This window comes from Rosa chinensis, chromosome 1 (assembly GCF_002994745.2).
Source record: "Rosa chinensis cultivar Old Blush chromosome 1, RchiOBHm-V2, whole genome shotgun sequence".
NCBI lineage: Eukaryota > Viridiplantae > Streptophyta > Magnoliopsida > Rosales > Rosaceae > Rosa > Rosa chinensis.
In genome coordinates, this window is record NC_037088.1 from 52,422,283 (window position 1) to 52,435,023 (window position 12,741).

The following is a 12,741-nucleotide window of genomic DNA, read 5'->3' on the forward strand; positions in this document are numbered from 1 at the left end:
CTATTGAGCATTAATTTACTTACTCGTTTCACTTTTTAGCTTGTTTAAAGTAAGAGAATTCGAATAACACTTGTTAGCACGAGGTGGGGTTTTTCGAATGTTAACATGCATGTAGCCACCATCACAATATGTTTTGAGCATGTGCAAGTGCCCTTAAGACGACTTTAGAAAGTGTACCTCTATCCTTTTGAATCTTAGAATGAAAGAGCATGGAATTTACTTTAAGTGACACCTAAAATATTGAAATTTACACAATTTATAATTTCATAAAAATTAGCGCTATATGTTTATTTCATGTTGGTTACAACTTATGAGTGTCGCTTTGTACATAACTTTATTTAGATTGTATTTAAGCTCTAACCGACTATGACAATATATCTTAATTCTCTACAGCTGAAACAGTCAGATATAAATAGATGATTTTGACATTGTATGATGGCAAATCAAATAGAAATTGAAAAAAAGCAAAAAATTGACATCAAATCCTACATTGGTCATTTGAAGATGATTCAATGGGGTAAGTTAACCAAAAACTATCATAGTTCATCATGTGAAATGACACTAAATCCAATCTTGAACTTTTTAAACAAGCAATCTAACAACCAACAACCCCCTCAAACAAGACAGATTTCATGTTCCTTGCTTCTCTTCAAATTCCTCAAGAACAACCAAACAATGTACACTCTATAATCTATTTTGCACCTACTAATTTCTAAATACCTAACAATGTAATTTACATGCCCAAATAGGTATGGCAAAAGAAAAGAAAAAAGAAGAAGACAGAATCACATTCCAATTGTTAACAATTGAGCACCTATCTACAAAGCATCAAATCCAACTAAACAAATATCAAATTCCCCCCAAAATATCAAATGGTTGGGTTTTTGCTTGTATTAAATAAATTATAAAATGCTGTATTTTTGCATTTCTAACCTATATTTTTGATTCTGTTCTTCCCCCCACCAAAAGGACATTTCCAATCCGGATCGAACAGGTCGACCTCGATCGCACCCACCTGAATGGTCCCACCAAATATTCAGATTCCCACAGCCGTCGGATCAGCCCGCCGACCGATCCGACCCCGCATCGAACGACTGAGAATTCTTGCTGCCTCTCATCCTCAAAAACCCGTAAAGCTTTCTAAAATCCCTAACCGTATTCACACCTTCCCCACATAACACAACTCCAGGTTCGCCCGACTCGTCCCCCCCGGACTTTCTCGACCCGCTTTCGAACCACCTCGGCGGCCGTCCGATCTTCCCCGCCCCCTCCCATCACCGTCGGTTTGCAACGCCGTGATGACCGACTTGATCGCCCGGCTCGGCGAGTTCCGGTTCGCGATCATGAGCTCGCCGATCTCGGCCGGGCTCAAACTCGACCCGGATTGGAAAATCTCCTCCACCTGGGGGAACAGCTTGTGCTCCTTCACCCCCAAATAGCTCGTCGCTAGGTTCCGAAACGCCGTGAAATCACACAACGGAAAATGGATGTGGACGTCGATCCGACCCGGTCGGAGGAAATTCGGGTCGACCTGGTCCTTCGAGTTCATCGTGAACACCATGACTCTCTCTTCGGCGCAGCACGAGTTGAGCAAGCCGTCCATGAAGTTCGATATGCCGGAGAAGCTGACGGCCGTCGATTTCTCGGCGAAGAACCGATCCAGGTCCTCGATGAGGATCACCGACTTGCTCGTGGTCTGTAAAAGAAGCATCTTCAACTCCGAGTCGTCTCTAACCCTAGAGAGGTCGAGATCGTAGACGTCGTAGCCGAGGAAATTGGCCATGGCGGCGACGAAGCTGGATTTCCCGGTGCCGGAGGGGCCGTAAAGCAAGAAGCTTCGCTTCCAGACGCGGCCGAGTCGGTTGTAGTACTGCTTGGCTTTGAGAAACGACTCCAAATCGGACTTGATCTTGGATTTGAGGTCGGCTTCCATGGCAATCGTCTCCAGCGTAGATGGGTGCGTGAACGGCACGGCCCTCCACCGCGCGTTGCGGAAGTCGTCGCCGGCCGTGGCGGAGTCGTCCACGTTCATGTACAGCCGCAAATCTCGCTTCCGCTGGTCCAGCTCGTCGGCGACGACGTGGATGTGCTGCAAATACGGCCGCAGAATCCGCCGCTTATCGGCTTTCCGAACCTTCAACACCAAATTCCGGCAATTATTGGAACCACCCTTGCTCGCTTCGCTTTGCCACGTGACCTTGGCCCCGAGAAAGTCGTCTTCGATGGTCTGGTTGGGGTCGAGCTGGAGCACGATCTCGTTGGGCTTTTTTCCGGTGACGAGATTGGTGAAATCGGAGTCCTCAATGGAGGTCAATGAGTTGAGATAAACAGTGACCTTGCAGTAGAGCTGATTCTCCTGCATACTTTCGTTGAATTCCGGGACTTTGAACGACTGGTAGACATGGAAGCAGTCCTCCACCGCCCGCCACCATTTCTTCACAATATAAACCAACCCTGTTTTGTACAGAAGCACACGAACCGCCACGAATATACAGACCGCCAACACTAGCAGAAAGAATGGGTTGGAAAGAATCATTTCTGAGGACTTTGAGGGAGAGAAGAGAGAAGCACCCAATTGGGAAATATCAAAGTGGGTAATGGTGGTTGAGGGAATTCTGATGATGGGTCTGAACCATAGTGGGTGTTACAAATTGCAGAATGAAGGAGGAAGAGGAAGAGGTTGAGTTGAAATGAGAGACCAAGTTTTGATGGGTCAAAATGGAGTGGGGAAAGTGAGAGAGGTTTATAAGCAAACTAATTAGGAGGAGGGAGAGCCGGAGAGGACCTAAAGTAAAGGCTAAACTAAAGGCTGTGTTTTATGAAATTTTATCCTTTTTAGTTTTTAGTTTTTAATTTTAATTTTTCTATTTTCTGTGTCATTTCTGGCTGCTATCCAGCAGAGCAATGATGTATTTTCTATGAGAGGCTTTCTCTATTAGGTAGACTTCTTTGTGTTTTTGGTTCTATCTTAAGACTTTCTCATAAATAAAATATGTGGGTGTGGCTCAATCTACCATGTAGTAGTAGTGCCAATATGGAAATAATCTTATTTAGTACCTTTCTCTTTTTTTTTTTCTCTCTTTTTTCTCAACCCACAAATTATTCAAATTATCCAACTGAGAGTAATATGAGAGAATTTGATGCTGGGATCTGATTTGTGATCACTGTACAGTGTTTGGTGCACCAGAATGACCAGTTACCGTTGATTTTGTGATACTATTCCTTAAAAAGATAAAAGGTTTGTATGGTAATATAATAAATTCTGGTTGGAAAGTTGGAATGGTCTTTTTTTTTTTTTTTTTTTTCCGTGTGCTCACATTCTTGTTCTTGCTTATCCTAGTAACTAATATGCTTCTCCGAGCCGGCCGCATTTTGCAAAAATTAATGCATTTTTATGCTCTAATTGACACTAAATTAAAGGTGGCATCATGAGATGATAGGATAAGATACCGTACGAATTTGGTGAGTTAATTTAATGTTTTGGGTGACAACGCGTAGCAAGAACTCGGATAATTTTGACTCTAGTCTTGAGTAAGAGGCATTGCCTTCTAATAAGTAGTGGTGAGAACTGGTCTTTTATTAGAAATTAAAAAGAAGTTAGAATGTGTTAGTTTATAGGTGTTCAAGAAGGGACAATAACGATATGTTTTAATAATGAATATAAACGGAAGGCATTGTCACCACTTCTCATATATATAGACGGAAGGATTGGTTATTACAAACATGTATGAGTTATTTTATGTGTAGTTGTAGTAGAATAAAAATAACACTAGCAAATGTCAATCTCTCTTTCTTTTTTGGGAGGGGGTTGTCAAAAATCTTACTCTCCACTTGGCACCCTATTGAACATTAATTTGAAATTTAGACTAACAAATTTGAAAGACAAGTTGGCAACTTCCACAAGAAGAAGGTATTCATTCACGCTTTAAACTTGCATATCGCGAAGTAAACTTTATGGTAGACTCTCTAGCCAATCTCAATTATCAACCGGAGCTGAAAAAAATTTGGTTGCATTATACTGTTCAGCAAAAGCCGCTTCCACTTTAAAATTTGATGATTTAGAATCAAGTCCTAACCGGTGATGTTGCGGTTGTATTTTCCTTATTTACCATAGTTTTACTTGCTCTAGTTGATGCCATATGTATGGTCCTTCGTATAGTCGTATATTCTCCTTATATTATCCAAAAAAACCCCATCATCTAATACCAATAGTTAAAGCGATCGAGTCTGTGACTTACCAACAACCAAACAGAAAACATAATATTATATACCCAAACTACTGAAAAGCCTATTGCCCTAGGTTTACCAGATCGATAGCTTCCTTCCCAGTTGGCCCTGCACGAGTTTTGATATTGCCCTAGACGTTATAGTATTCCTCAAGAACAAAAACAAATCCAATAATTTTGAAACTCTTACGTCTACGTAGTCCAATTTCATATTTCAATTCAAAATCTCAAACAAATCAACCAAGCCTCTTTTAAAATCTACACACTTTTCATATATATAATCATATCATGAAATACATGTTATCTATCGAAACGTTTTAAGATAATTAAACAAAGCGTGAGCACTTGAAACTGTTCCAAAAAGCCAATCATATGTTTGCCCTTACCCGATGTGTTTGATGATGTATAATATCAGTGTTTGATTTTTCGTAATTAATCAAAGTTGGTTAAACAATATTGATATTATATATATATAGGTATATATGTGATTTTGTCTGGATTTTTCTGGCCCCGAACTCGATGGACTAGTCTGGAAAGAGCCATGAAAAGTTGATGAAATCAAACATGAAGATTTTTTCTTTTCTTTTGGGTATACTCAGGAGGCAGAGAAAACACGGGGTTGAAACGTTCATGTAGAAAAAAGTTACGAATTTAACAATAACAACTGGACTAAATTGTTCTCTAGGTTTGACTAGGTTAAGCTTTTGATTTGGCTAATTAACTTATATATGGTAGTCAAACCGGCCAATAACACGATTCAGGATTTGACTCTTATCCTGCTATGTACGTTCACTTCATTATCAAGACTTTCTAGTTCGAAACTATCATGGTAGGTACTCCACGAACATACGGTCGCAGCTAAATTATATTAAACGTATTCATGTTTTGCAGAGTTTATTCAAAATATTATTAACACAGTTTACTTATATGGAATGAGTATTGGAATAAGAGAATCAATTAAAAATCATGCATATTTTCCAAAGACCTTACTAACATAAAAGAGGGAATTGGAATGGAAGTTGATCTCACCTCAAAATCATGAATTTATTTTTTAACAACTCGGATTTCATAACCCAAAGGGGAGGGGGATTGGGTTTAGAAATCAATTCCTCTTTAATTAAGTAATGTTCATGTTTTTCTCTATTCTAAGTAAGTAAATTAACATGTCAATGAGTGATGTGTTTAATTTTTTTAACAACTTGCCTGACTAAATGATTTCTATAGATTTGCAAGTATGATCTGAGTGACCAAAAAGAAAGAATGATTCCTATAGTTGGAGAACAATATGCAAAACATAAAGTCCCCGAAAGTTGAGGCCTACTCTAAACAACCGTGCAAATATGACACCATAATTGATCTTGAAATATGAAAAAGTCTCGTAAAAATAAGGGAACCAAATGAAAGCTATTTTGATTATGATACTTTAATCATTTGCTTTTAGGGAAGGCTTGACTAATTAAGTGTTTAGTGTTGGTCATCTTTAACTTATTAGACGCGGGTTAGACGCGGGGGCGGAGATTGGATTGTTAATTTGGTTTGGCTTTATCTTTCAATTCCTTCCGGCTTGAGATATCCATATCGATGGAGACTTGTTCATATAAATATTAAAGCCAACACTTTTTCCCCAAATTCCAAAAACTTCTTCATGCCTACGGCATTCGACTATATTCGAATGTGTAGAAAGACATATGCCATGTAATGTCAACTTCGTGTGTTTATGTTTTTCCTTTTCCTTTTACTTTGGATGTTTTTTTGGACCAGTTCTTTGTTTCAATTTTTTCTAAGGTTTCTTTTGGTCATGACTTGGGTTTTGGGTCTCTTTTGTTTTCAATTGTTGGTGCTAATACAGACAACGATTTTGTGTCGGAGACGCGTGGTTCAACCACATGTCTAGCAACTTCCGATGGCAACTAACCTAACTAGATGTTTAGTTTGTTTGAATGAGATGAAAGAGTAGTATTCTCCCAAAATGTTTGTGGAAAGATAGTGGCAAATCACTAGTTAGGCAACTGCATCGATCTTTACGTCTACATATGATAGATAAGGCTTGGAGTTTAAATTTTTCATCTCTCAAGATCCTCGTAACAAAAAAGAAAATTATTTAAGATCGATGAATAAACACATATGCCATGAGGCTATTTCTTGTAACCACGGTTGGCTTTGATGTTTGTCGGAGGAGTGGCGGGGAATCATGATTAATTGGCTTCTTGCCTTAAGTAAGAATTATGTGACATCTCCGTCAAGCAATGGTGCTCTTACTATTGTAGATGGGACTTGAGTTTTCTAATTTGAATTGTTATTGTTTCACTTTATTCGTTAAATTTGATTACTTGGAGGTAATATCCCAATGCAACTTTATTTCGCCGTCGTGAGAATCATTATTGATGGACTTAATAAATGGTAGCTTGACCAGTCTTAAGAGTCCGCTATATATGGTACTAGGCCATCGTTTGGTTCGTGGAATTGAGAACTTGGGAAAGGAAATTTATTATTTTCTATGTTTGGTATGCACAAAGAAGGATTCAAATTTTTTTTTTTTTTGATCAAATCAAACTTCATTGATAATAATGAACTGCATACATGAAATGATGGAACAACCGTGCAACAACCAACTAGTAGTTGTTACAACTAATTGACCATTTTAGACTTCGCACTGGAAATCTATACTGACACACTGATGAAGCCAACTAGGCCCCGACTCCAGACAAAGAAACGGTTGACTAATTTTCAACGCCTCCTTTGCCAAACGATGAGCAACCTTGTTGCCTTCTCGTTTGACAAAATGGCTACTACAACTGGTAAAAGACTGAAATAAAAACTTAACTTCGTCAATTAAATGACCCTCAGCACTATAATCCTCTGAGCTTTCCTGCAAAGCGTTGATAACTGAGAGGGCATCTCCTTCAACTTCAAAGAAGGATTCAAATTTGCTCACAATTTTTATTTTGTGGTGATATCACCATCCTATTAAAACTTGCCACTTCATGTAGAATTAATTTCATACTTAAAATATATTTTTTTAATAAAACATCATGATATTTTATAACACATTGCAGTTTTATATTGAGTGGTGGTGAGCAAATTTGAATCCGAGTTGGATTCTGAATTTCCACAAGGAAATGAACAACTTTCCTTTAAGAAGGAAAAATATGGGGGAAAGTGAATCATCCATTCCTCCAAATGATTCATTTTCCCAATAATAATTACATTTATATCCTTATTGAAAACTATTATTGACAATTTTATTCAAAAAGTTTATGAGATTTGTATAATTCTATATTTTAATACATGAGGATATAAATGAAATTTTAATATAATTTAGCTTAATATGGTGGAACATAATATAGGGCAGTTTAATGTGAATAGCAAAACTTTATTTACTTCAAGAATGAGTCTAATTGACTTATATGAATAAAATGAGTGTGGAGATCATATTTCATAAATCTTAAATTAAAAAATAAAATAAAATAAAAGATATCAATAACTTTGATAAAGTTTCATAATGTAATCATGTGTACATTAGAATGTCTAGGTTACTCTCTCTGAGAGGTAGGTGGAGGTCGTGGCCTCCTGACGGCGGTTCTGTAAATTGGGTTAGAGGAGATGGGGTTTCCTTCTCGTCTAGTCGTTGGGGGATTGAGGATGGTGGGGTTCCCCGTCGTCGGATTCTCAAAATTGGGGGCAATGAAGAGCTTCTGTCTCGGGTGGCTTTTCACGGCAGCAGCAATGGTTTCGGGTCTTTCTTGACCTAGGATGTTTGGGAAGGTTTGGCTAGTCGGGTCGCGAAGTGGAGCACCGGGGGGGGAGGTCTACCTCCTCGAGATTTTGTTTTGTGCCAGCTGGTTGGGCGGTGACGGTGGCTGATGACTGGTCGCCGTACAAGGAGGCTTGCTAGGCTGGGCTAACAGATGCAGCGCTGATCCGTGCTGGAGCGGGGTTGGCTGCTGCTGGGAGAGGCGAAGACTAGCGGCGGATGACCTCCCCGTCCGACGTCATCGACTAGAGGCGGTCTGGTGTGCTTCCGTACTTGATTTGGGTGCCCATGAGTTTGGGTGGCCTTAGCAAGTCCAGTTGGGCTTGGAACCCTTCTGGGCCTAGTGCTAGGGTTTCCCATTCTTTTGGGCTTCTGCTTGGTATATGGGACAGTTGGGCTGCTTGGTTGAATTTTTTTACTTTTAATTATTTTTATGTAAGAATTTATTCTCCTATGGGGAATGAATTCGTAGGTTCTCTCCGAGATTTGTCACAAAAAATACTCGGAATGTCTTGGTGTTTTGATTTTCTAGGACATTTTAGGGTAGATTTTGGCTGAGCTTCATGATCTTTAAAAAAGTTGAATTACTTAGCTAGTGGCTCTTTTGACAGTCTCACAGGGATGGGTCATTATGTGTAATTTCGCTGATCAATGCAATGAGTTGACAATTCTCTCAAAAAAAAAAAAATGTAATCATGTGTGTGTTCTCACACGTTATGCATATATTGCTACTTCAAACACGTATGTAATTTTTTTTTTAAAAAAAAAAACCCTTAGCCCACCTTACCCTTACATATGTCAGTGATAATCGAACCCATGATTTTTACAATTAATGTTAGAATTATAATTTCAACACATATGTATTTAATTCTTAATCATGAAAACCATGCCCTTGCAGTTTTGCCTGTCTTGTTCCTCTTGTCTTGGAGGAGATAATGCAATACTATTTTACCTAGTAGCACATGACAAAAATGATGATAATAGTTTATCGTTGCTTTATATCATCATCATAGTCAGATTTCCCAACTGCTCACATCCCGATCAAAATTTAGGTATGAGTAGAATCATGATGATAGATATCTACAAAGTTACAATTCAATAATTAACTGATTTTGTATCAGCTTTTATATATTAAATATAATTTACGAAAATTTCAAAATATTTAGATAAAGAGACACTCGCTAATTAAGTTGGAGATGCTTTTGTCACGACAAAATCCCCTTCGTCATCGATCCCACCTGCTCAATATCTCCGATCCCATAAGCCAAGTACCGACCATCAACATTAAATTTCAATCTCCCGAGGAAGACATGATCAACAACCCTTTGATCACAAAGTTATGATTTGTGGAAATTATCAGATTAAAAATGGAGATATAGTCAGCAAAGTTAGACTATAGCTGCTACGTAATCGTGGATTTTTCAAAGTATATCTTTCACAAACTTGCTCTAGAAAGACCGACTAATTCAAGCTAATTAATAATCTAGTTAGTTAATAAGGACACAACATGAAAAAAAGAATCACTATGAACTCGGCATCTTTTCTTATATGTGCTTATGGAGATAGCATGGAGTTGTCGTCATTTTGAGTTGTTTTTGGTTTTAAAGGGTCATTGATTTAAAACACCAAAATGAGCCAAAATTATCTCACTTACCCCACCAATAAATTTTTATTCTCACTAACTCAATTTAAAGAGAAATAAATAACTATTCTGCCTTCAACCTAATTAATGAATTATATGTCACTGCCTCTTTTTCTCTCTCTCAGAGAGACTCACGCTAGAAACTATTGCACATCAGCGCCGCCAGAATCGCGTTGTGTATCCATGTCAAGGGACCTCTATCTCAAGTCCATCGTCCCCATCGGAGCTCTGTATGCTCTGTCTCTCTGGTTCTTGAACTCAGATTCTGATCAAGAAAGACCTTTTCAAAGAGGACACCATGCTCAAATTGGTCCGACAACAATTCCGGCGCCGGGCCTCTCTCTCACCAATTCTAGCTCCTCCAAAATCCGATTTCAGTTCCTGACTTCGACTTCGACTTCGACGCAGACAGCCAGGAAATAAACTCTGACAGCAATTCCGGTGTGTTTTTTGAGCTCCCCCCATCTGGAAATCAAACGGAACCGTTGAGCTCCCCCAACGCATTCCGTCTCTTACAGTTCAGGTCTGCAATCGACGAAAAAGGAAGAAGAGAAGGGAGAAGATGTGGGTGCCCAGAGCATTTTCTAGGTGCCTAAATAAAAAAAAATATTATTTGGTAAACTGTGGGTAGAAGGCCTAGAAGGAAAGAAAAAAAGTTTTATCATCTCGTAATAAAACATATGTTGCCCCCCAATAAACATTTATTACCCCCAATAAAAGATTTTGAATTGATGTAATCTCCTCATCTTCTTCCTCAGTCAAACGGAACCGTCGAGCTCCCCCAATGCGTTTTGTCTCTTACAGTTCAGGTTTGCAACCGACGAAAAAGGAAGAAGAGAAGGGAGAAGCCGTGGGTGCCCAGAGCATTTTCTAGGTGCCTAAATCAAAAAAAAATTTATTTGGTAAACTGTGGGCAAAAGGCCTAGAAGAAAAGAAAAAAAGAAAAAAAGTTTTATCATCTCGTAATAAAACATATGTTGCCCCCCAATAAACATTTATTGCCCCCAGTAAAAGATTTTGAATTGATGTAATCTCCTCATCTTCTTCCTCAGTTAAAGTTTTATTTGTCTAATTTTAGGGGGATTAGTTCCCCTTTCCCCCAATAAAATATTTTATTGGAGGCAATAAACCTCTATAACAAGTTTTTATTGGGGGGGGGGGGAATAAACCTCTCCAGCGACCTATGAGATCTTCAACGACCTCTTTGGGGACCTCCGGCAAGGTTTTCAGAGAAGTCCGGTAGCCGGCGATCGGTGACCAGATTCTCGTGGCTGGTGACCGGACTCCGGTGAAGTCTCCAATGGCTTCTCTCTCTTCCATTCTCTCTCTCTCTCTCTATGTAACAAAGGGGTGAGGGAAAAATAGTTTCAAAAATAAATAAAAAACTTAATTGGGTATTAGGGAATACCTTATTAGTCTTTATGGGTAGGTGGGAAAAAAAAAAAGTCAATGCTGTAAGGGGGAAAGAAGTCCCTAGAATTAGGGTAAATGGTCAAAACCCCTTAAATGTATCTTTTTTTTTTTTTTTTTTTTCAATCAAGCGAAGAAGAAAATTTTTAAATACACATCCCTAATTAGATTTTATAGATAGATTAAATGACCAAAATATACATCTATGTATTAGAAGAAAAATAATAATAATCATATCTTCCTTATATGATTCTATAATTATAAACACAATAAATTTCTATGCATGCATCCTCATTTAAAACAAGAATAAAGTTAGAAACCATCTAATTTAAATTTTCCTTAAATAAATTGTAATTAAATGGGGTGAGAAACCATATAATTTAGAATTTCAAAATCAATGGCATTAAATGTTTTTAAAACAAATCGGTTTACACCCACTTTTAGTTTTTTTTTTCTTTCTAAAAGTTATGATTAGTCAATTTATTATCTAATATAAAACATCACATGTATAAAACTTTGTAATTGTTAATTTGTTTGACCATCCAATTACAATTTCGTAGTTCCGCCATTGTGGAGAAACTACTGATACAGTTTTTGTTGAATGTTCGATTCACAAGTTTATACTTGATCAATATGGTGTTTGGTGGATGAGAACTCAAATAATACAAAACTTATTTCTAAGCATCTATTTGAAGGGAACAATAATGAATCTTTATGGATTTCCCAATAACTAACACAAATAATTAATATGGTCAATTATAAAACACTAATATGTTAATATATATACAACTTACTGGATTGCAAGAACCAAGGTACTAGAGCATGTTCTAGCCTCTACTTCTCTTGGCGATCCGTATCAAGAATTATGGAAAAGAATTTGGAATGCAAAGGTGCTGGGCAAGGTTCAAATCTGTGGGTGGAGAGCCTGTTCAAACCTTCTTCCCACAAGGGCCAAACTTCGCGCAAAGGGATATGAAGGTGAACTCCATTGTCTGTTATGTTCCCATATTTATGAAGATACTTCCCATATTTTCTGCCAATGCCCTACTGCTACTGCTATACTAAATGCGCCTCCTTTCAACTTGGGAAGAAGCCTGTTGCCTACTATTAAGTTTAAGGAGTGGATGATTGAACAAGCATTGCATCTCAAGAAGGAGTGTTTTGCTAAACTGTTAATGATTTTGTGGGCCTTATGGCAGAACAAGAATAATATGCTATGGAACAATGTTCAGCAACCTGCAGCTGCTTTAGTCCTCAACTCATTCGCTTGGTTAGAAGACTTTACTAAGGCACAAAAAGCTGACAAACTCAGTCACCCAAAGCAGAAGAAGACTTGGACACCGGCTGTTGCCGGGCAATGGAAGCTAAATGTGGATGGTAGTTTTCTTCCTAACAGTCTGCATGGGAGTGTGGGAGGTGTGTTGCGAGACGAGGCAGGAAACTTTAGAGCTGCCTTTGCAACCCCTATACCAAATGTGGCTGCTGCGAAACAAGTGGAACTCGATCTATGCGATAAAAGAAGGACTGAAGTGGGTGACAACACTGCAGATCAGTAATGTTGTTGTGGAAACAGATTGTTTGGAAGCTATCTCGAGTATTGTGGATAAGCAATATATATACTCAAGTTCTTGATGAAGCCATTCTAGATGATATTCGACAGGTCCTCCAGCAAAGAATTGATGTTGTAGTGCAACACACTCCTAGAGTTT

At 38.4% G+C, this 12,741-nt stretch overlaps 1 protein-coding gene across 1 annotated transcript; it reads right to left on the reverse strand.

Annotated features, from left to right (window-relative positions):
- Positions 1 to 614: 614 nt before the first annotated feature.
- Positions 615 to 2,782, reverse strand: LOC112182098 (AAA-ATPase At2g46620). The gene is given in 2 exon segments (XM_024320534.2): positions 615 to 1,241; positions 1,244 to 2,782. Coding segments are annotated over 2 exon segments (1,476 nt in total). The 5' UTR covers positions 2,537 to 2,782; the 3' UTR covers positions 615 to 1,058.
- Positions 2,783 to 12,741: the final 9,959 nt, after the last annotated feature.